This window comes from Callithrix jacchus, chromosome 1 (assembly GCF_049354715.1).
Source record: "Callithrix jacchus isolate 240 chromosome 1, calJac240_pri, whole genome shotgun sequence".
NCBI lineage: Eukaryota > Metazoa > Chordata > Mammalia > Primates > Cebidae > Callithrix > Callithrix jacchus.
The window spans coordinates 29,071,516-29,094,047 of record NC_133502.1 but is presented as its reverse complement, the minus strand read 5'-3'; the positions used below and the strand labels follow the sequence as shown (position 1 = coordinate 29,094,047).

Sequence of the window (22,532 nt, the reverse complement as noted above, 5' to 3'; positions counted from 1 at the left end):
CAAGTTGACCAAGACAGATCATGAGGAAGTTATTAAAAAGACATTTGCCTTTTGATTCAAGCAGATTAAATGTCCGTTTTTACCAAGCAGTATCAACACATATTTAAAATTCTTTTCTGCTTTGGAATAATTTTCTTTCAAAAACAAAGATGTATATACTAAGAAAAGCAAATATTTACTTTTTAATTGTTTTATATATGTGAAGGATATTTCTATTTTAGAATATTCAATTGAAAAATAAAGACTATATTCAAAATGTACAAGTGATGATTTGATACACATATACACTGTGTAATGCTTACCATTTTAAAAGCAAATATAATGTTCTACTATGCAGGGAATTATTTAAAATACACAACTAAACATCACTTTTCAGATCCACATACAGATAAGGAAACAGTAAGTTTTCAAGAACATTAAGTTGATTCCTTATAAAGACAACACCTTTTAAAATCTGCAAACGATTCTCTAATTTCAATAAATGAGAAGAACGAAACAGACCTCTCTGTTCACAAAAGCCAGTGGCACATATCACTCTCCCCATCAGCAGCCCAGGAGGCTCTTTCCGTCCTGTATGGCCTGGCCCAGCCCGGCCCGGCAACATTGCCTGCCCACCAGCACCACAGGTACCATATGCTCTGGGGTCTCGGTCTGGGGCTCCCCTTTCCTGCCCTAGTGGGGAGGGTGGGTAGGACTCGGGCGTTCAGGTGGTGGGGGCGCTGTGAGACAGAGGTGCAGCTGAAACCCTCAGGGCAGCTGGCCTGCCCTCCGTCTGTTCTGTCCACAGGCCAGCCAGCAGGCCTGCCTACACCATCTGTCCTTCCAACCAGGTCTCTCCCTCTGGGCCCCAGGCCAGCACCATGAGGCTGGGGTGTGTTGCTAAGGGTTTTCACAGCTAGCAAGGGGGAGAAACACACAGAGGGAAGAGGGTCCCTCCTCCGATACCCAGGGCAAGATGAGCAAATTCACAGACATCCAAAGCCCCTGAGCGTCCCCACTCATTTCTGCTGTCCACCTAGAGTCTGAGCCCCAACACCAGCTGCAGATAAAGGGTTTTGGAGCTCAAGGCCTTGCCAAGAACAGAGGGCCCCTCCCAGCCTAGACATGAACCAAAAGAGGATCTCTGAGTGGCACACCAACATCAACCCAGCAGCACCCCTGGGTCACGGAAAGAGTCTCTACAGTACAGAGGGGCAGGGTATGTGCATCAGTAACAAGGAGAAGAAAGAAATCCCAAGGCTGACAAACCACCAGAACAGCATTTCAGAAGGGCCTTGAGATAGAAGCTGAGCTCACACCACCCACCCGGTCACAGCAAGCAGCAAGGCCCTCCCTGAATACATCTCGGACCCACACCCAGTAGTACAGGCTAGAAAGGGCAGTGATCTGGGGACCAGAACAGGGTATGTGGGCTTCTTTTATTTTTTGAGATGGAGACCTGCTCTGTCCATCCAGGCTGGAGTGCAGCAGTGGCGTGATCTTGGTTCACTGCAACCTACACCTCCCGGGTTCAAGCAATGCTCCTGTCTCAGCCTCCCGGAAGCTGAGATGACAGGCGCCCACCACCACTCCCAGCTAATTTGTGTATTTTTAGTAGAGACAGGGTTTCACCATGTTGGCCAGGCTGGTCTCCAACTCCTGACCTCAGGTGATCTGCCCACCTCAGCCTCCCAAAGTGCTGGGATTACAGGCGTGAGCCACTGCACCCGGCCAGGCTTCTTATTTCTATTCACTGAGAAACTTCAAATACAAACAATAACATGACAATGTGATTCCAGTACACCTAAAATTCACTGTTATCAACACACCTGCTTCAAGTTTCCTAGAGACATAAGTAGTAGAGATAAAATTACAGTCCCCAAGATCCACAGCCACCCCTCGACTCTGCCCTGCCTACAACTCCCAGGGCCCGTGGGGATGCACTCACTTCATTTTTAATAGTTTTCCAGGGTATGCTGAACCTAAGGACATAAGGACTGTTTTTACGTGCCTCTGAAATGTAGAAAAATATCATACGGCTCACAGTCTACAATTCTGCCAACACTGTTTTTTCAGACTTACTTACCCATACATATCTGGCTGATGTCTTAAATGTTACTATGCTACTCCACTATAATAAAGTGGTTCTATGAGCACAGACGCCATGGGAAAATGCTGTTTGTTACCACTGAACCACAGCTGTTTCTCTCAGCACACCTGCCTCCAGGGAAGCCTGGGTCCCAGCGGCCGCTGTGTCGGAGTCCACCCAGCTCCGCAAGTGGACGTTCCAGTCCAAACATACCAGTGTCAGCCGGGCTGCCGCTCCCTGCTGCTTTTTTGCCCATCTCAGGGTAGAGCGTCACTTCACTTAGTTGTTGTTTTGTTTCTCTGAGATAGGGTCTCACTCTGTCACCAAGGCTGGAGTATAGGTGCAATCTCAGCTCACTGCAACCTCCATCTCCAGGGTTCAAGGGATCCTCCCATCTCAGCCTCCCAAGTAGCTAATACTACAGGCTCGCATCACCACACCTGGCTAACTTTTGTACTTCTGTAGAGACGGTGTCGCCACATCGCCCAGACTGGTCTTGACTACTGAGTTCAAGCAATCCACCCACCTTGGCCTCTCAAAGTACCGGGATTACAGGTGTGAGCCACCACACCCAATCAATCATTTAGTTTTAATGTGGCAATACAAGTAGAGTGTCCCACACATTCTCTTGATAAAACTGCCACGTACAATCGATGCATGGGAGGGAGGAGGACTAACATTTCAGGGACAAGCTGGGTCACATTAAGGCAAGGCCTATAAGCCAACTCAATAGAAATGATATTGTTTCAGCCGGGTGCAGTGGCTCACGCCTGTAATCCCAGCACTTTGGGAGGCCGAGGCGGGTGGATCACGAGGTCAAGAGATCGAGACCATCCTGGTCAACAAGGTGAAACCCCATCTCTACTAAAAATACAAAAATTAGCTGGGCATGGTGGTGCGCGCCTGTAGTCCCAGCTACTCAGGAGGCTGAGGCAGGAGAATTGCTTGAACCCAGAAGGCGGAGGTTGCGGTGAGCCGAGATCATGCCATTGCACTCCAGCCTGGGTAACAACAGCAAAACTCCGTCTCAAAAAAAAAAAGAAATGATACTGTTTCAACTGTAAAATGCACTACATAGCCTTTTTCAAAGGAACTATTTAAAAACATTTTATATACAGCATTTTAAATGGAGAATTCCTTTCTTGGAGAGAAAATTAGTTAAGAATGCATATGATCTGAGTTGCTATAATCCATTAACAGAAAAAGGAGTCTAAATGTAATATTCACATTTTTATCATTACTAACCGTATTCTATTAATATCTATAGAGTTTAAGACAAATTATGAAACCATGAAGTTTTATATTTTCTGAAAAACAATCGTTATCATCTTCAGATGTCTAAGAGGTATTATTTTGCCCACCGTGCTGGAGATATTCTGTGTGCTTATCTGGCCAAGCACAGCCCTCTGCAGGTGAGTGGCTCCGTGGCCAGCTGGCAAGCAGCATTTGTGCACATCTGACTGGCCGCAACAGAACGTTCTTCTCTGTTGTCAGCACTCAGGAGGAAGCTCCTGCCTAAGGGACCACAGCCAGGCACCCGCCCCATGGAGACATTGTTCTCCCCAGACTCCACTGAGACTCAGAAGACCCAGGCTCCTGGGACACAGGTTGAGGCAGCCCCCACACAAAAGCTGTTCTCTGGCAGTTACCAGAGGCCCCAGCTGCACAAACCACACACCTACTGTGCCTGATGTGGCCATGCCCCTCAGCAGGACACGCTCCTCAGAACACATGGGTGCTACTCCAAGTTCACAGCACAGCCCAGGACCCTCCCACAAACCTCTCTGGACAAACACACAGGGCTCTAGAAAGCTGCCCTGCAGCTCCACGGAGCAGCACCGTATCCAAAAGCCATCAGCTCACACCTGGGAACAAGGCTTACACCATGGAATTGTCACTACTGGACTAAAAACAAATGCTGGGGTTTTTTGAGACGGCATCTTGCTCTGTCACCAGGCTGGAGTGCAGTGGCGTGATCCCGGCTCACCGCAACCTCTGCCTCCTGGGTTCAGGCAATTCTCCTGCCTCGGCCTCCCGAGTAGATGGGATTACAGGCACACACCACCATGCCCAGCTAATTTTTGTATTTTTAGTAGAGACGGGGTTTTACAGTGTTGGCCAGGATGGTCTCGATCTCCTGACCTCGTGATCCACCCGCCTCTGCCTCCCAAAGTGCTAGGATTACAGGCGTGAGCCACCGCGCCTGGCCCAATGCTGGGTTTTTTAATGCCCTTCAGATGAAAAATGGAGAAACAGGAAGAGAGACATAGTGATGGCCTCTCCTGACAGCTTTGTAGGAGGCTGGCAGTTTGCAAAGGCCAACCAGAAGTGACACCCTACCTTCCCATAACCCCCTCCTAAGAGTTGTACAAAGACCAGAATGAATTCACCCACAGTCCACGTGTGTGCGTGGGGTGAGGGGCACAGTTCTCAAGCAACAGTCACCACGCATCAGGAACGATGTAAGCAACACTAAGCTTCCGACCACACATCATTGCTAAATTTCCTCCTCCCCTTAGAACCCTAAAGATGACAGACATGAGACTGAAGCAGAAGGAGAGTAAAGACCAACAAAGGGGGATGCTCCTTAGAAAGCAGTCATTCTGGGCTAAGAGAAAACATACACATAATCAACTGCCCACATGTGCTGGGCACTCTCAGATGAGCAGCAACTGAGGGACCCAGGCCCAGCTCCCACAGACAGCGTGAGCCTGCACCGCACACAGCCACGGCCTGTGTCTGAGCACTCTCCGTGGATTCACTATGTTACAAATCATGAGCATGCTACAAGAAAAGGACAGCAAATAAAAAAAGGCAGCAAAACTCATCTTCAGTGACTGAAGACAGGAGCCACCACAGGGCACGGAGGGTACGCCAGACACTCCACGCACAAGCTACAAAAGCATACGCTCAAATTTACACTTACACATTTACTCATTTATTTATTTATATATATTTTTTGAGACAGAGTCTCACTCTGTCACCCAGGCTGCAGTGCAAAGGTGTAATCTCGGCTCACTACAACCTCCACCTCCTGGATTCAAGCGATTCTCCCGCCTCAGTCTCCCGAATAGCTGGGATTATAGGCACGCACCCACTAATTTGTATATTTTTAGTGGAGAGGGGGTTTCGCCATGCTGGCTAGGCTGCTCTCGAACCCCTGACCTCAAGTAATCTGCCTGCCTCGGCTTTCTGAAGTGCTGGGATTACAGGTGTGAGTTCCATGTCTAGCCTACTCATTTGAGACAGGGTCTGGCTCTGTCACTCAAGGTTGGAGTGCAGTGGCACAATCACAGCTCACTGTAGCCTCAACCTCCCAGGCTCAAGTGATCCTCCTGCCTCAGCCTCCCGAGTAGCTGAGACTATCTAGAGGTATGCGTCACCATGCTTGGCTACCTTTTTTCTATTTTTTGTAGAGATGGGGTCTCACTTTGTTGCCCAAGCTGTCTTAAACTCCTACCTCAAGCAATCCTCCCACTGCACTGGGATTTCTGGCATGAGCCCCTGTACCTGGGCACCTACACTTTCGGGAACAGGGTGGACAGATTCTCAGTAAGCCTGGATCACCCCTGCATACAGGAGGTGCAGAAGCAGCCTGAGATGGTGATGGACAGACACACTTCCGGGCCACCTGTGGCTAAGATGGAGAAGGACGGCACACTTCCGGGCCACCTGTGGCCTCATGCTGGGCTCCCTGAGGACAAGGTACAGGTTGGGCAGGACTGCACACATCAGAGAGGAGGGTGCCAGCAGCCCTGGGACTAGGTCACCCTGGGACGGGGCAGGGTGGACCAGGCAAAGCGAGAGGACAGTTCCTATCAGCACTGCAGGGCCACAGACGTGATGCAGATGAGAGCCCACCTAAGTCCCAGAAAGCCTAAAAACCCAACACCACCAAACACTGGTGAGGACATGAAATCGCCAGACACACAGTGTGTGTGCAAATGTTCCCACCAGCACTGTGCTCTCAGGAAACAATCATGGGCAACCCAGTGACAACTAATATGGCCCACATAAAATTTATCATCTAAACCTCCACATTGGGAGTTTTATTGGACTCCCGTCCCTGGGGAACCGGTGGATGCAAAATGTCTCCAGTTTGGTGCGTTTCTCTGGGAGGAAAGCAGCTTTCTGAGCCTGGAAGGGTGTGACGGTGAGTTCTATGTGTCAGTCTGACGGTGCTCTATCTATTCAGCCAGAGGCTGGCTGAGGACTTGCCGCAGAGCTCCTGGAAGAGGAGCCATTAAGCAAAGGGGACCACGGTCGATGCAGGTGGGCCTCATCTAACCTGTTGAAGGCTTTTAGTCCATTTTCCCAGAAAAGAAATTCATTACCAACCGCCCTGCAGGCTCCACCCTGACAGCCCCACTATGGCTACGCTGAGTCCTGCAGTGAGTCCCCACCCAGGTTCCCCATCCTCTCCTGGGCTCACCATCCCCCACCCACCCAGTATCCCATTCCCACCCAGGATCCCCATCCCCCACCGGCTGTTTCTCTAGAGAACACTGACAAACACGGTGGACCTGGACATGGCCCCCCACAGCAGCAGGAAGAGACACAGTGGCCCTGGGAGGCTATGACATGGAGTGGAGTTGGGAGGACCAGAGCCAAGGACCCACAAGGAGCCTCAGCCAGGCTCATCCCCTCTACTCTCCCCCGATCCACTCCCACCTGGACAGCTCCTGTCCTTCCTCGAGATCTGACTCAAGGGAAACCTCTATAGCCCTTGAAGTGCTGTCAACCAGGCCCTGGGCTCCCAGGGCTCAAACAGAGGAAGGCAGAGCCTTGCTTACTTGAACCACAGAGGAAAGCTCAGAAGGCACCCACGACGGCTCCACCTAAGGGGGCCAAAGACCCTGCCTGGACCGCCCCACGTCCTTTCAAACTAGAACCAAGGGGACCCTCCCCTTTTGGGGAGGTGAGGACTGCACACACACACACACACACACACACTCACAGAAGTCACTAAACTCGTGCACACACACACAACTCACTCATATGCACAACTCATTCAACTCATGCACACAACTCAACTTGCACACACTTATGCACGCAATTCACAACACCATGCACACACCTCACAACTCACATACACTCACATGCACACAACTCAACTCACAACTCACATGGACACAACCTGCACACACACAACTCATGCACTCACATCTCACGCACACAACACACACGACTCACCTCACACTGACACACACATTCACACAACTCACAAAATGAATGCACAACTGACTCAACTCATGAACTCATGCACACTCACAATACACAGACTCCACACGCACACTAGCACAATCCACATATATGACTCACATGCACACAAACTCATATGCATACACACACGCAAACTCACAGGTACACTCAAACATGCATATACAACATGCACACAACACATAAGTCATGCATACTCAGACATGCATGGACACTCCTCACATGCACAACACAGCAACATGCACACTCCTCACATACACATGCATGCACACTCATGCACACACTAACACTCCTCACATGCACACTCTGACACATGTACTCCTCACACGAACTCATGCAGACAAACACACACATGTAAGCACCAACAAACTGCTCTATTTGTTAAACAGAATTCTCTGGAACCAACACCAGAAGTGAACACTGGTGCTCACCCGCATGAGCAAAAGAGGAAAAAAGGAAACCTCTCTGCACCTTTTCATAATTCAAAATTTTAAAACATGAACGTGTCACTGATTCAAAAGCAAATTTAACCACGTGTGGTGGAATCAACACCAGGTGAGGGCCGGTGATCCCAGGGGCAGAGCTGACCATCCCAGGGCTCACCTGGGGCAGATGGGAAGGCCAGGGCATGTGGGGCGAGCAGAGGGGAAACACACTACTCTCCTGGGCCAGATGGAAACCAGAACATGTTCAGCTCTGCCACGAATGCCAGAATATGTTTCCTGCTGACCCCTGCAATCCAACTCTTCAGCTCAATTAAACCTGTTACAGACTTGTAAGAATGGAACAGGAGACAGCGCACATGGTAAGAAAGCCTACTGCATGTAGCCTAACGAGAAATCTGGACTCCACACCACAGAGACACACCTCACCGTTTCCAAGCAAATAAAACAGTGAACTTGTCATCGTTACTTGTGCTTCATCACTCGCAAAGAAAATGGCATGCCTGCAACTTGTGCAAACTTTTAAGTGTTCCATTAGTTGCACTAAAACTGTATTTCTCTCAAGCAATCTGTGAATGCTACAAATGATCAAGATAAAAGCTCAAATAATGCTAAAAGGTCTCCGTAGATTTGATCCCTCTCCCGAGAAAAGTGGCAGGGAAGGACTGGCTTCAGTGGAAGAGCAGGGTCAGGGCCAGCTCCCACCGCCTCCCTATGGCAGGGCCCAGAACACCTGAGCCTGGGGGCAGCAGGAGGCTGGGGACGGTGCACGCTGGCTCAGGTCACAGGCCAAGTCCTCTCCAGGAAGAGACTATAGCAGGACCTAGGGAGGGGCCCCAAGGAGGCACCTGGAGCTGGCTCCATGGCACGTGGGGGTGGGAGGCAGATGGTACCACATGGGCACCCACACCAGCACTGAACAGAAATGGATGGCCGGCAGGGCCACACCTCAGAAGAGGGCTGGGGGCCTGGTCACCATGCTCCCACGCCTCAGAGCCACAGCAAGCACCAAAAGGTCACTTACGGCAGCCAGGAGCGGTGACTCACGCCTGTAATCCCAGCACTTTGGGAGGCCGAGGCGGGTGGATCACGAGGTCAAGAGATCAAGACCATCCTGGTCAACATGGTGAAACCCCATTTTTACTAAAAATACAAAAATTAGCTGGGCATGGTGGCACGTGCCTGTAATCCCAGCTACTCAGGAGGCTGAGGCAGGAGAATTGCCTGAACCCAGGAGGCGGAGATTGCGGTGAGCCGAGATCACGCCATTGCACTCCAGCCTGGATAGCAAGAGCAAAACTCCGTCTCACAAAAAAAAAAAAGGTCACTTACAAGGGTCTCACTGTTAAAAGTAAAAAAAGCTAATTTTGTATATGAGAATAATTAGAAAAATTCAAAGTAAAGCTTAAAAAGAACCTAAAATGGTAAAGCATCCAGGCCTCTGGGCTCCTTCCTGGACTGACGCAACCATGTGGGTGTCACAGCCAGAGCGCTCAATGGGCCTGCTGTGCTCTGCAGGGACACACCTCTTGGGACACAGCACGCTCTTCCACAAGCTTGTCTCCTAGCAATATCTCAACAACCACACCGAACTGCCCGGCACACACTCCCACCTCCACACAGCGCAGCCTCACACGGGGCCAAGCATCGCACGCCAAAGCTTCTCAATGGCGCACCTGACCCAGCACAGTTAAGGAGGTTACTTGGGAAGTAACCAGGTGAGCACACACACCTTCACGAATGTAAACCACAGTGCCACTCCAACGTGTAAAATGAAAACTCTGCCAACCGTGGGACCCTGGAAGAGGTGGCTTCAACCTCTCCAGCTGACTTCCTCCCCTGGATTCCTCAAGAAAAGAAAAACGGCTCTTCCTCAAGAGCTATTAGAATATGCACACACAGCATGAGACATGGCAAGTGCCCGCTTCACGGCACCATGGCAGGCCCTTCTTTCCTCAGCAGCACAGGCGAGGCTGGCCTCTGGAAGAGCCGCCCACACCACTGCTGAGACCTCATTATCTCCGGATGGAGGGAAAACAAATCATCTGTATTTCTTTACATCATCCTACCTTTTCTAAACTCTTGCAAACAGTATACAGACCTTAGAATTCAAAATCAACAAAGCTACTGGTGTGCATGTGCAGGCTGTGCTCTAAATGTCAGAGGGCCCCTACGCCCACCCTCACAGGTTCCCACAGCACAAAGGTGCCCACAAGAGAGACACCATCGTTAGCAAGAGGCTTCGACGTCAATAGACATGTGACGCTTCAACGCATTCAGCAACACAAGTACGTGTCAAGAACATGTGAGAACAGGCGCCCTTACCTTTTCCGGGACTAAGGTTCTGGTCTATGAAGACCTTGAGTTCTCCGTTGGCTTCAATTAGACCGGCCTGCAGAAAACAATAAAACAATAATAAATACAACATCTAAAAGGGCTATGAAGCTAGGGGTGTTTAAATCCACCCTCAAGGGTTCTATCAAATAACATCATAAAAAGGCAGAAGAGCCATAGTTAAGCAAGCAACTCCAGCAACAACCGGGAGAACACCAGGTCCAGACAAGGAACGCTGCTATATCACAACACCTGCAGAGCCAAAATGGCACCATCCACCAAGAATTGGCCATGACTTACAGAACCTACACAGTCTTGAAATATCAAAATTTTTATAAGGAAAATGCTCACAATAAATGTCAAGTGAAACGTAGCACAGGTAAGAGTACAGCCATACAGCAGGAGCACAAGTGTGACGACACAGCCACACAGCAGAAGCACACATGTTACGGTACAGCCACACGGCAAGAGCACACATGTGACAGTACAGCCACACAGCAGGAGCACACACGTGACGGTACAGGCACACGGCAGGAGCACACGCATGACGATACAGCCACACGGCAGGTGCACATACATGACGGTACAGCCACATGGCAGGAGCACACGCATGATGGTACAGCCATGTGGCAGGAGCACATGTGATGGTACAGCCACACGGCAGGAGCACACGCATGATGGTACAGCCATGCGGCAGGAGCACACATGTGACGGTACAGCCACACGGCAGGAGCACACGCATGATGGTACAGCCACGTGGCAGGAGCACACATGTGATGGTACAGCCACACGGCAGGAGCACACACATGACACATGTAATGGGACAGGCACACACACCACGGGAGCACATGTGTAACAGTACAGCCACACAGCAAGACACATTAAAGATTCCTATCAGAACTATCAACCTCATCCTGCTTCTCCAGAAAAGCCATGAAATCTTTTATCCTCTTCCTAGTGGCATCATCAGTCCCCTGAGGCGGGGCTCTGCGAAGGAAACGGTATCCCAAGAGGAGGCCTTGGAGGGGTGGCTTCTGGGAGTGGCGTGCTGGCAGCATGCGCACGGCAGCCTGAGCGCGGGCACACACAGGAGCAGCACGTTTCAGCACCAGGGTCCAGGAAGGGCACACACCTCAGGCAGTGAGGGCTAGGAGGTGGTGATGGGACATACTGCCTTCGCTGAGAGTCAAGGCACCTGAATGCACCCTTCCATAGACAACCCCATGGTGCCACCCAGATAACAGTCAGGAGCCACACAGGGGAGACAGCCCAGGTACAAGTCAGGCAGCCAAGACTCAACACCCAGCAAGAAGACCACTGGGGCAATTTCCTGGGTGTCTTCAAAACTCCACTTCCCTACAGAAGATGAGGAAAGCCAGGGCTGCCCGTAAGCTCCTGACGATGACGGCAAGTTCACATCCAAGGAGGTAGAAGAAGACAGTAACAACTGCCACTCAAACCGGGTCCAGCCGCACTTTATGAGCCTGGCCATGCAGCAGGCACTGTCCCAGCCCTGGCTGTGGGACTCACCGGGAGGTGGGTGGGCAGCCCAGTGACCACCTGCGAACACAGCCAGGTGAGACAGGATGTGTGGGAGGGGCTGCGGGGAGGCTCCATCAGACTGGCCAGAGCAAGGTGCTGGGATCTAGGCTCCACCACACCCAGGGGCCCCAAAACTGCCTGTGATGCAATCTCAAGGGAAAGAGCCATGGAGCAAGAACTGGGCGACACGTAGAAGGCACCTCTGAGGCCACCATGCCTGACATAGCACCAGCACAGCCCCGCAGAGGGCTACATTGGCACAAACGCACCACACCAGGAGAAGCATGACCCTGAAGGCCGGCGTGAGTGGCTCTGGGCTGGCACCCATTAGTGTGTTACAGGTGTGACAGGATGCTACACATCCTGGTCGCCATGACGGCACTACCATGCAGGCCAGGTTGGTAAGGCTAAGTCGTTAAGCCTGGGAAAGAAAGGCAGGAGGGTAAGGCCAGCTAGGAAAAGGCAAATGGGTCCAGACAGGAGGCTGAGCCAGGTACGTATGGCCAAGTGGCTACGGCAGGCTAGAACTGCTAGGAGATTACGGCCAAGTCACTGCAGCAAAGTAAGGTCAGGTGACGATGATCAAGGAGGTTAAATCAGACTGGGTAAGCCTGAGAAGTTAAACACAGGTGGTCAGCCAGGAGAGAACAGCCAGGTGCATCAGGCCAGGAGGTTAAGGCCAGGAACTTAAAGCCAGGAGGTTAAGTTGGTAGGTGAGGCCAGGGCTGGTCAAGCCTGAGCCCAGCTCGAGCATCTGTGTAGGATGCCCTGGCCTTGCGTGTGTGGAGCCGGAGGAGGCCCTGCTGGAGGTATGACAGAGCAAGTCCCAGCTGTGGAGGATGACCACCCTCCCACCGGCACAGCCAGGGCCATGCCCAGGTCCCCCGCATGGTGTCTGCGCCAGCCCTGCCCTGCGACCACCGTGGTTTGGGCTCTGAAGCCATTTTGCCACTGCTGCACCTGTTTATCATCCTCCTTCACCAGGATGAGCAAATGAGCACCTACGAAGAAGCGCGGGGCCAGGGACTGGCGCTGGGCACGGGCTGCCTGAGGGCGCAGAAGCTTTCTGTTGGCAGGGGCAGCCCGATGGACGAGTGGGGGCTGCCCCTCCCCATGGCTTCAGGGCCTGTGAGAGACTCCCAAGAACAGAGGCTGCCTGCAGCCTCCACAGAATGCAGGCAAGTCAGGCCTCAACACTGGAGCCCTGCCTAAGGCTACCGCGCCCTCAGACACGGGCCTGGCCCAGCTGCTGCAAGGCTTCTGTAAAGCTCCACTGCTGCTCACAGAAACCTTCCTCACATGTACCAACACAGGCCCTGTGAGAACACAAACTGCCCCTGCCCAGAGGATACCTTGGCAGCCATGGCGGCTGCAGCACAGGCGGCCTGGATGTTTCGCTCTGCCCCCATGGACTCAGTGGTCAGCCCTGGCTGGGACAGGGCTCAGCAATCCCTGAATAGACCCCTCCCAGGAAACACAAGTCCAGGAGACCACACCCCTGCCCTGCCCCCCACCCCGCCCCATTGCATCACCACCACCCATCAGCACAGCATCTGCTCCCGGGCAATGCTTCTTCCTCCACAGCAGCTGCCCAGGGAGTTAACAGGCCAGGCTGTGGAGCCAAGCAGCCCTTCCAGGAAGTCTGAGACAGGGTGAAGGGGCTGGTCTTTCTCCGCCAGCCTCAATGTTACGACATACAGCTCTGCTGTAACTGTGCGGCACGCGGACCACACAGTGACGAGAGCCGGTGAGGAGAGGAGAGAACAAGACCAACGTTTGGGTGAGTGTCGCACTGCTGACACAGCGTGGCAACGTCTGTGGTTCCTGTATCTGCCACAAGCATCATTTCAATCCAGGAAAAACCCTTTCATTCCTCTTTCTTATGCAACTCATGCTTCTGAAAGTAGAAATGGCAGCAGCACTTCAAAATCCACGGCCTCAGTCTGCTGGTCCCACCGGCCATGTGCCCAGGTGCCACCAGATCCCTGGCAAGTGCCTTCAGCTCACAGCTGGCCCCTTTCCTCAGCTTTCTCCTGGAAAAGCTCTGGACCCAGGAGGACGGGAGGTGAATGACACCCTGCCCTGTCTCAGCAGCAGCAGCAGCAGCGCTGACGCCACCACCTGCACGGCTCTGCCGGGAGCTGGGAGCCGTCTTCCCTGCGGGGTGTTTATCGGCATCCTCAGCCTTCATCCTGGGTGGGACGACCAGAACCATCTCTGGACACTGCAAAGCCACCCTCAGCTAAGAACCACGAATTCAGAGGCATGACTTCCAGGCCGCAGGGCCTCTGAAGCAGACCTCTCCAGAGATGGAGGATGAGTACACATACACCTGGCTACAGGGTCAACCTTAATTTCCAACTAGGACCATGAGGCTGTTAAGACAGGAAATCTGACCGAAAAAGGAAACTACGCCGTGGGTTCCTGCGGCTGCCTCTAAGTGCCTATCTTAGTGGGATGTGCTTACCCTACACTGAGTTTGACAAACACTGAAAATATTTCATAATACGTGTGTCAAAATCACAAGGGAAATGCAAACTCTCCTTTCCATAAAGGAAATCAGAAAACAAAACCACCACCTAGACTGCCTCTGTTCACAATCATCTGAAGAACAGTCATACAAACGTTCTACAAACCAGCTGTGGACGAGGGTGAACTGGGAGACAGGAGCGGGCGCTGGCAGCTGACAGTGGGGCTGCGGCACACGGCCTCAAGGAAGGCTCTGCAGCATCATCACATGTGGCCATCCTAATCCTGCGTGGGAGGGCATTCGGGAGGTGACTGGGCCATGAGGGCACAGCCTCCTGGATGAAATTTATGCCCTGATAAAAGGGACTCCCTCGCCCCTTCCACCAGGTGAGGGCACAAGAAGATGCTATTTACAAGCTAAGCTCGACTCTAAGCAGTCAACACTGTGCCGCCTTCCAACGGGCTCCCCTGCACACACTCACCACATCGCCTTCCCGCAGGTTTCCCTGCACACACCACCACACCGCCTTCCTACAGGTTTCCCTGCACACACTCACCACCACACCGCCTTCCCGCAGGTTTCCCTGCACACACCACCATGCCGCCTTCCCACAGCTTTCCCTGCACACACTCACCACCACACCGCATTCCTACAGGTTTCCCTGCACACACTCACCACCACACCGCCTTCCCGCAGGTTTCCCTGAACACACCACCATGCCGCCTTGCTACAGGTTTCCCTGCACACACCACCACACCGCCTTCCTACAGGTTTCCCTGCACACACCACCACACCACCTTCCTACAGGTTTCCCTGCACACACCACCACACCACCTTCCCGCAGGTTTCCCTGCACACACCCCCATGCCGCCTTCCTACAGGTTTCCCTGCACACACCACCACGCCACCTTCCTACAGGTTTCCCTGCACACACCACACCGCCTTCCTACAGATTTCCCTGCACACACCACCACAGCACCTTCCCGCAGGTTTCCCTGCACACACCACCATGCCGCCTTCCTACAGGTTTCCCTGCACACACTCACCACGTTCCCGCAGGGTTCCCTGCACACACACCACCTTCCCACAGGTTTCCCTGCACACACCACACCACCTTCCCACAGGTTCCCCTGCACACACCACACCGCCTTCCCACAGGTTTCCCTGCACACACCATACCGCCTTCCCACAGGTTTCCCTGCACACACCACACCGCCTTCCTACAGGTTTCCCTGCACACACACCACCTTCCCACAGGTTTCCCTGCACACACCACACTGCCTTCCCACAGGTTTCCCTGCACACACCACACCGCCTTCCCACAGGTTTCCCTGCACACACCACACCGCCTTCCTACAGGTTTCCCTGCACACACTCACCACACCACCTTCCCACAGGTTTCCCTGCACACACCACACCGCCTTCCCACAGGTTTCCCTGCACACACTCACCACACCGCCTTCCCACAGGTTTCCCTGCACACACCACACCACCTTCCCGCAGGTTTCCCTGCACACACCACCATGCCGCCTTCCTACAGGTTTCCCTGCACACACTCATCACCACACCGCCTTCCCGCAGGTTTCCCTGCACACACTCACCACACCACCTTCCCACAGGTTTCCCTGCACACACCACACCGCCTTCCCACAGGTTTCCCTGCACACACTCACCACACCGCCTTCCCACAGGTTTCCCTGCACACACCACACCACCTTCCCGCAGGTTTCCCTGCACACACCACCATGCCGCCTTCCTACAGGTTTCCCTGCACACACTCACCACGTTCCTGCAGGTTTCCCTGCACACACCACACCACCTTCCCACAGGTTTCCCTGCACACACCACACCGCCTTCCTACAGGTTTCCCTGCACACACTCACCACCACGTCGCCGTCTGACAGGTTTCCCTGCACACACTCATCACCACACCGCCTTCCTGCAGGTTTCCCTGCACACACTCATCACCACACCGCCTTCCCGCAGGTTTCCCTGCACACACCACACCACCTTCCTACAGGTTTCCCTGCACACACTCATCACCACACCGCCTTCCTACAGGTTTCCCTGCACACACTCATCACCACACCGCCTTCCTACAGGTTTCCCTGCACACACTCACCACACCACCTTCCCACAGGTTTCCCTGTACACACCACACCGCCTTCCTACAGGTTTCCCTGCACACACTCACCACACCGCCTTCCCACAGGTTTCCCTGCACACACCACACCACCTTCCCACAGGTTTCCCTGCACACACCACCATGCCGCCTTCCTACAAGTTTCCCTGCACACACTCACCACGTTCCCCTGCAGGTTTCCCTGCACACACTCACCACCACGTCGCCTTCTGACAGGTTTCCCTGCACACACTCATCACCACACCGCCTTCCTGCAGGTTTCTCTGCACACACTCATCACCACACCGCCTTCCCGCAAGTTTCCCTGCACACACCACACCACCTTCCTACAGGTTTCCCTGCACACACTCATCACCACACCGCCTTCCTACAGGTTTCCCTGCACACACTCATCACCACACCGCCTTCCTACAGGTTTCCCTGCACACACTCATCACCACACCGCCTTCCTGCAGGTTTCCCTGCACACACTCATCACCACACCGCCTTCCCGCAGGTTTCCCTGCACACACACCGCCTTCCCACAGGTTTCCCTGCACACACTCACCACACCGCCTTCCTACAGGTTTCCCTGCACACACCACACCGCCTTCCCACAGGTTTCCCTGCACACACCACACCGCCTTCCTACAGGTTTCCCTGCACACACTCACCACACCACCTTCCCACAGGTTTCCCTGCACACACCACACCGCCTTCCCGCAGGTTTCCCTGCACACACCACACCACCTTCCTACAGGTTTCCCTGCACACACTCATCACCACACCACCTTCCGACAGGTTTCCCTGCACACACTCATCACCACACCGCCTTCCTACAGGTTTCCCTGCACACACTCACCACCACACCGCCTTCCCGCAGGTTTCCCTGCACACACCACACTGCCTTCCTACAGGTTTCCCTGCACACACTCACCACCACACCACCTTCCGACAGGTTTCCCTGCACACACCACACCACCTTCCCACAGGTTTCCCTGCACACACCACACCGCCTTCTGACAGGATCCCCTTCACACACTCACCACCACACCACCATTTCCTCCCTGAACTGACTTTTGTGATCCCCAGGCGGATGGAAACAAGGGGTGGCTTCTGAAGGTAGGTCACTCCCTGCCCCCTTGGGAAAGTTGGTGCCATGGTGTGAGGATGCTCAAGCAGCCCTGAGGTGGTCCTGGTGCTGAGGGCTCATGCTGACACTACTGCATGGGTGAGACATCTTGGAGGCGGACTCCCAGACCTTGGCCTTGATGCCCACAGAGCTGGGCAACATCTTAACTGCATCTGCCTGAGACTCCAGGACAGAAGCACCCAACTGAGCCACTTCCAAACTCCTGGCACACAGCCACTGTGTGGGATAAAAGAGCTTACTGTTGTCTTAAGCCACTAAACGTGTCTGCTTCACAGCCACAGATAACTAATACAGCAGTTACAGAGTTTTCTCTAGAACATCTAGAAAAGAAAAGGGATTCTTTTCATCAACCAGGTAGTCAGTGAATTTACTCTGAAGGGATCCTAAACCCTGAGTAAACTTAGTTCCACATGGAAAGCTCACTGGCACCATCGCCTGAAGAACAGGATCCCACTCGGCATGCCCTCACAGTCAGCATCGGCCTTTCAAAGCCACGCTCACTCTCTGACACCCACCCCTTCCTGGAAGGTAACCCCCAATGACAGGGAAGAATCTTATGGAGACCCCCTTGGCTGACAACAGGGAAGAGCTGAAAGAACTAAGTGCAGCAGCTTCCCTGAAAAAGACTACTATGCCATGATTTCATTCCCATTTGCCATCAAATACGATGCCCCGCTGAGGCTCTGTGCAGCCATGAGGAAGCTCAGCCAGACACGCCCCGGTCCAAAACCTACAAGCTTGCAGTTCATGACTCACTGCTATCCACCTTTACAAAGACCACAATCTCCCAACATGGGCTCCAACTCACTCCCAGGACAGAGCCCATGCAGAGCAGTAAACTTGCAGGCCTTCAGCCTCCACTCCTGCCCGAGGCAACAGCACTAGATCCCTGGTGTAACGTGTGAATATTTAAAACCCAGTATGTGGGGTAACTGCCCGTCCTAGCTGGCCCGGAACTAAGAGGGGCTCCTAGGACACAGACCTTCCAGGGCTCCTGCCAGGCAGGTCCCAGGCTGGCTGTAAAGCCTGGCTGCTAGGCAGGACCTTAGTTAACAGGACACCGGCCAGGTTCTGTCCACTCAGTGTTCACGTCAACAAGATGCACAAGGGGTGCATGCTGGCCTGCTGGGCCCCACATGCCCCACAGCAAAGTGGCCTTGGCACCCAAGTCCCCACTCCTCAGGCCAGGAGCCAGCTGTGGCTTTGCTAGCTCCCATCTCAAAGCCAGCACCTTACTGGGAAACCCCATGTGAGTCACACAGGATCTGCAGCCACAGCCTCCCGTGTCCTGCCCTTATAAGCGTGGGTATGAGTGTGGGTCTCCACTGACACTTCAGAACTAAGACCCAGTTATAGCCTCTGGGGTTTCTTAATATGAAGTCATTCTTCTCGGTTGATATTTAGTAGATACTACAAAACCACAATTACCGGCTTGAGAATGTAAGGAGCTGCAGGAAAGACCCTCGTGTGGGTCCTCCTCACATTTACTTCCTACAGGTTTCCTCATGGGCTGTGACCCACAGGAGCTCAGTAACAAGCATCAAAACACAAATGGTTTCATTTGCTTTTTTTTTCTTTTTGAGACAGGCTCTTACTCTGTCACCCAGACTGGAGTGCAGTGGTATGATCTCAGCTCACTGTAGCCTCTACCTTCCAGGCTCAAGCCACTATCCCACCTCAGCCTCCAGAGCAGCTGGGACAACAGGCATACACTCCATACTTGACGAATTTTTTTATTTTTAGCAGAGACAAGGTCTCATTACATTGCCCAGGCTGGTCTCAAACTCCTGGGCTCAAGCAGGAGTGAGCCACCATGTGGGTCTGGCCCAGCTTCATGTTTTTAACATATTGCTGAAACTGATATTGTTTTGTTTTTGTTTTTGTTTTTTTGAGATGGCATCTCACCCTGTTGCCAGGCTGGAGTGCAGTGGCGCAATCTCGGCTCACTGCAACCTCTGCCTCCTGGGTACAAGCCATTCTCCTGCCTCAGCCTCCCGAGAAGCTGGGACTAAAGGGTCATGCTATCACGCCCAGCTAATTCTTGTATTTTTAGTAGAGACGGGGTTTCACCATACTGGCCAGGATGGTCTCGATCTCTTGACCTCATCATCTACCCACCTCAACCTCCCAAAGTGCTGGGATTGCAGGCGTGAGCCACCATGCCCGGCTGAAATTGCTATTAATTTAAGATTTGCGCACTGGACTTACTTTCCTGTAAAATCTTTATACTTAAGTTGCAGCCCTACCTCCCAGTAAGGACACCTCAAGGTGCTAAACACATTAACATATAAGCCAACAGCAAAGGTGCTCCTTAGCTAAAGCTAACCTTGATTTCTATTAGAAAAACTATATTCAACTACATTTGTGTTTGTAGTTAACAGAGATTACAGTTGATTAGTCTGTTCTTACGTTAGATAAAATCGTACGGAGTAGCACCAATAACAGCAAAACACATGTTCCCAAAACACACCATGCTGCTAGAAAAAGCTGAACCAACTGAAAATGAGAACTATAAAAGATGACATCTCACCAGTGCCCATTTTGTGACAGGGTCTATGAATGTGACTTTTCCGTGCCAGGCCTAAAAGGGGAACTATCACTGCCATCATCTTTAAAACACACAGGTGACCATGTTTGTCACAACCTGGCGCTGCACTCGCCTGGGGGAGGCACTGCCCAGGCTCTCATTACGTCCCTCCCCACTGGCCAGCACCCCACCAGGGTAAGTCCTGGGGGCTACTCCCCTGGGACACACAAGCCCTGGAGACACAGGAGGATATGGCGGCGTGAAGAAGAATGTCCCTTACACTCAAAAGCCTGTGATGGGGTCAGCACAGGGCGCACAGCAGCCAGATGGGGCGCACACCTGGCCTAGACCCCACGCTGTCTCACCCCTCCATGCCCCGCTCTTCTCTGCACTTTCTAATACTGAACAATTTACCATTTTCCACTGCTGATGGCTCCCCACTAGAGTGTAAACCAGGCTTGTCCAACCCATAGCCCACAGGCTGAGTGTGGCCCAGGACAGCTTTGAATATAGTCCAACACAAATTTGTAAATTTGTAAGTTTTTTTTTTTCCAGCTCACATATGGTTAGTGTTATTCTATTTTGTGTGGCCCAAGACAATTCTTCTTCTTCCATTGTGGCCCAGAAAAACCAAAAGATTCAACACCCCTGGCATAAACTGTGAAGCAGGAATTCTGCCTGGTAAGATAACAGCCCAACAGGGGTCCTGCAGTCCCAACATAAAGGTTTACAAGCCCAAGGAAGGGCTGGAGAGAGGGTGCCGGGGCCAACACTTCTCGGGGGTACCCAGCAAATGATTCGGGCTTGAGGGTACCCAGCAAATGATTCGGGCTCGAGGGTCATCCAGTCTCTGTCACAGCCACTCAACTCTGCTGCTACGGCAGGAAAGCAGCCAGAGATTATCTGTAGGCAAAGCATCATGGCTGCGCTCCAACAAAACTTTACTCACAAAAACAGGCAGCGTTTGCCACCAAAACACTGGGACTCAGGTCAGAAGTCAGAAAATACCAAGATGGTGGCCAACAGAGGGACGGAGCAGACAGCTTTTAAAAAGTGTAACAACAGCATGAAAACCCAAACACAACACCACACAGAATAGGAAAGCCACAACCAGCGTCACTTGCAGAGATTCGCCAGGCACACTAGAAGAGTCCACAGCGGTGCCCACCAGAGACAAGACCACAGACGCAGACATCAGGAGTCAGCGGATGCCAGCAACCTCCCTGCCCCAGGGAGGCCTGAGCAACCACAGCCAGCACCAGGGTGACCAGTTAGGGGTGGGGCACCGGTGAGGAGCCCCAGAGCACCAACACGGCCTGATGGCACCTGGGAAGAAAAAGGCCAAATGCGCCCTTACTAGCCCTTGTGAAAGTCATTAATTATTGCATCAACAGCTTCCCTTGGTATCAGCAAAAAACAGGTAGAAAAGATAAAAATTAAGTTCCCTTCACAATGACCATAAAAGTGTTGAGAAATAATCTTAATTTCAAAAGTAAGCAGAGCTGAGAAGAAAGGATCTAGCAGGCCGGGCGTGGTGGCTTATGCCTGTAATCCTAGCACTTTGAGAGGCCAAGGAGGGGTGGGCAGCCTGAGTTCAGGAGGTCGAGACCAGTCTGGAGAACACGATGAAACCCCATCCCTACTAAAAAAATATAAGAAATTAGCTGGGTGTGGCAGCGTGTGCCTGCAATTCTAGCTACTCGGGAAGCCGAGACAGGAAAATTACTTGAACCCGGGAGGCAGAGGTTGCGGTGAGCCAAGATTGCGCCATTACACTCCTATCTGGGCAACAGAGCAAGACTCCATCTCAAAAACAATAAAAATAAAAAAAATAAGGAAAAAAAAAAAGAGAGAAAGTGACCCAGCTGCACTGAGGGTTCCTCCTGAGGACTGGAGTAGTCTGCGCCAGACCCCAGGGCAGAAAACACTGGCACTCCACATGACACTGCGTCATGAATGCAAGAGACCTGGGAAAGAGGCTGCTGTATAAACAGCAGCCGGGGTCGGTCATCTGCTACCAGAGCCCTCCTGGCCCCAGCATGGGACTCCTGTGGAGAACTCCTCCGCCCACTCCTCCCTTGAGTCCTGCGGGGGAAGTCCTCCACCCACTCCTCCCTTGAGTCCTTGGGTGAAGTCCTCCGCCTGCTCCTCCCTTGAGTCCTGTGGAGAAGTCCTCCGTCTCCGCCCCTTCCCTTTCGGCTGTTGCGTTGCCCACCACAAACAGCCAGCACCTTCTGCCCATGTGGCCACAGGCCCTTCCTCTCGTACTGGGACCCCAGCCTGGAGCTCCCAGGAGCCCTCCTAGGCCCTGGAGAGCACACCTGGAACAAATGCAACCCAGAGCTCAGGGATGACCTCCGGCGGCCCCAGCCACCCGCTTCCGGTACCCCAGCCCTGCAGGGCCTCCTGTGTCAGCTGCTTTGCCCTGCCCAGCCTGGCAAGGGTGAGGGAAGCCTCAAGACACCAAACTCTGACCTTGCTGGCTCACCCTGAGGAAGCCACCAGCGAGCTGCCATATGCAGGGACCCATGCAGCAAAGCGCAAGAATGGCCTCCCTAACAGCCCACAAGGAGGGGGTCCCACTAGCAGGCAGGTGAGTTAATTTGAAAGTGTCCTGCCCGGAGCCACTCAGGGCACTGCAGGCTGGGGCCGC

The 22,532-nt window shown here is 52.8% G+C and overlaps 1 protein-coding gene across 6 annotated transcripts in view; it reads right to left on the bottom strand.

Annotated features, from left to right (window-relative positions):
• Positions 1-22,532, bottom strand: part of TFDP1 (transcription factor Dp-1) — a 62,737-nt gene that overhangs the window by 18,206 nt on the left and 21,999 nt on the right. For all 6 annotated transcript variants that reach the window (XM_035294795.3, XM_035294788.3, XM_035294805.3 and 3 more), the window contains exon 3: positions 10,057-10,123. In XM_035294795.3, the coding sequence (XP_035150686.1) occupies positions 10,057-10,123 (67 nt within the window). The remainder of the gene's footprint in view (positions 1-10,056; positions 10,124-22,532) is intronic.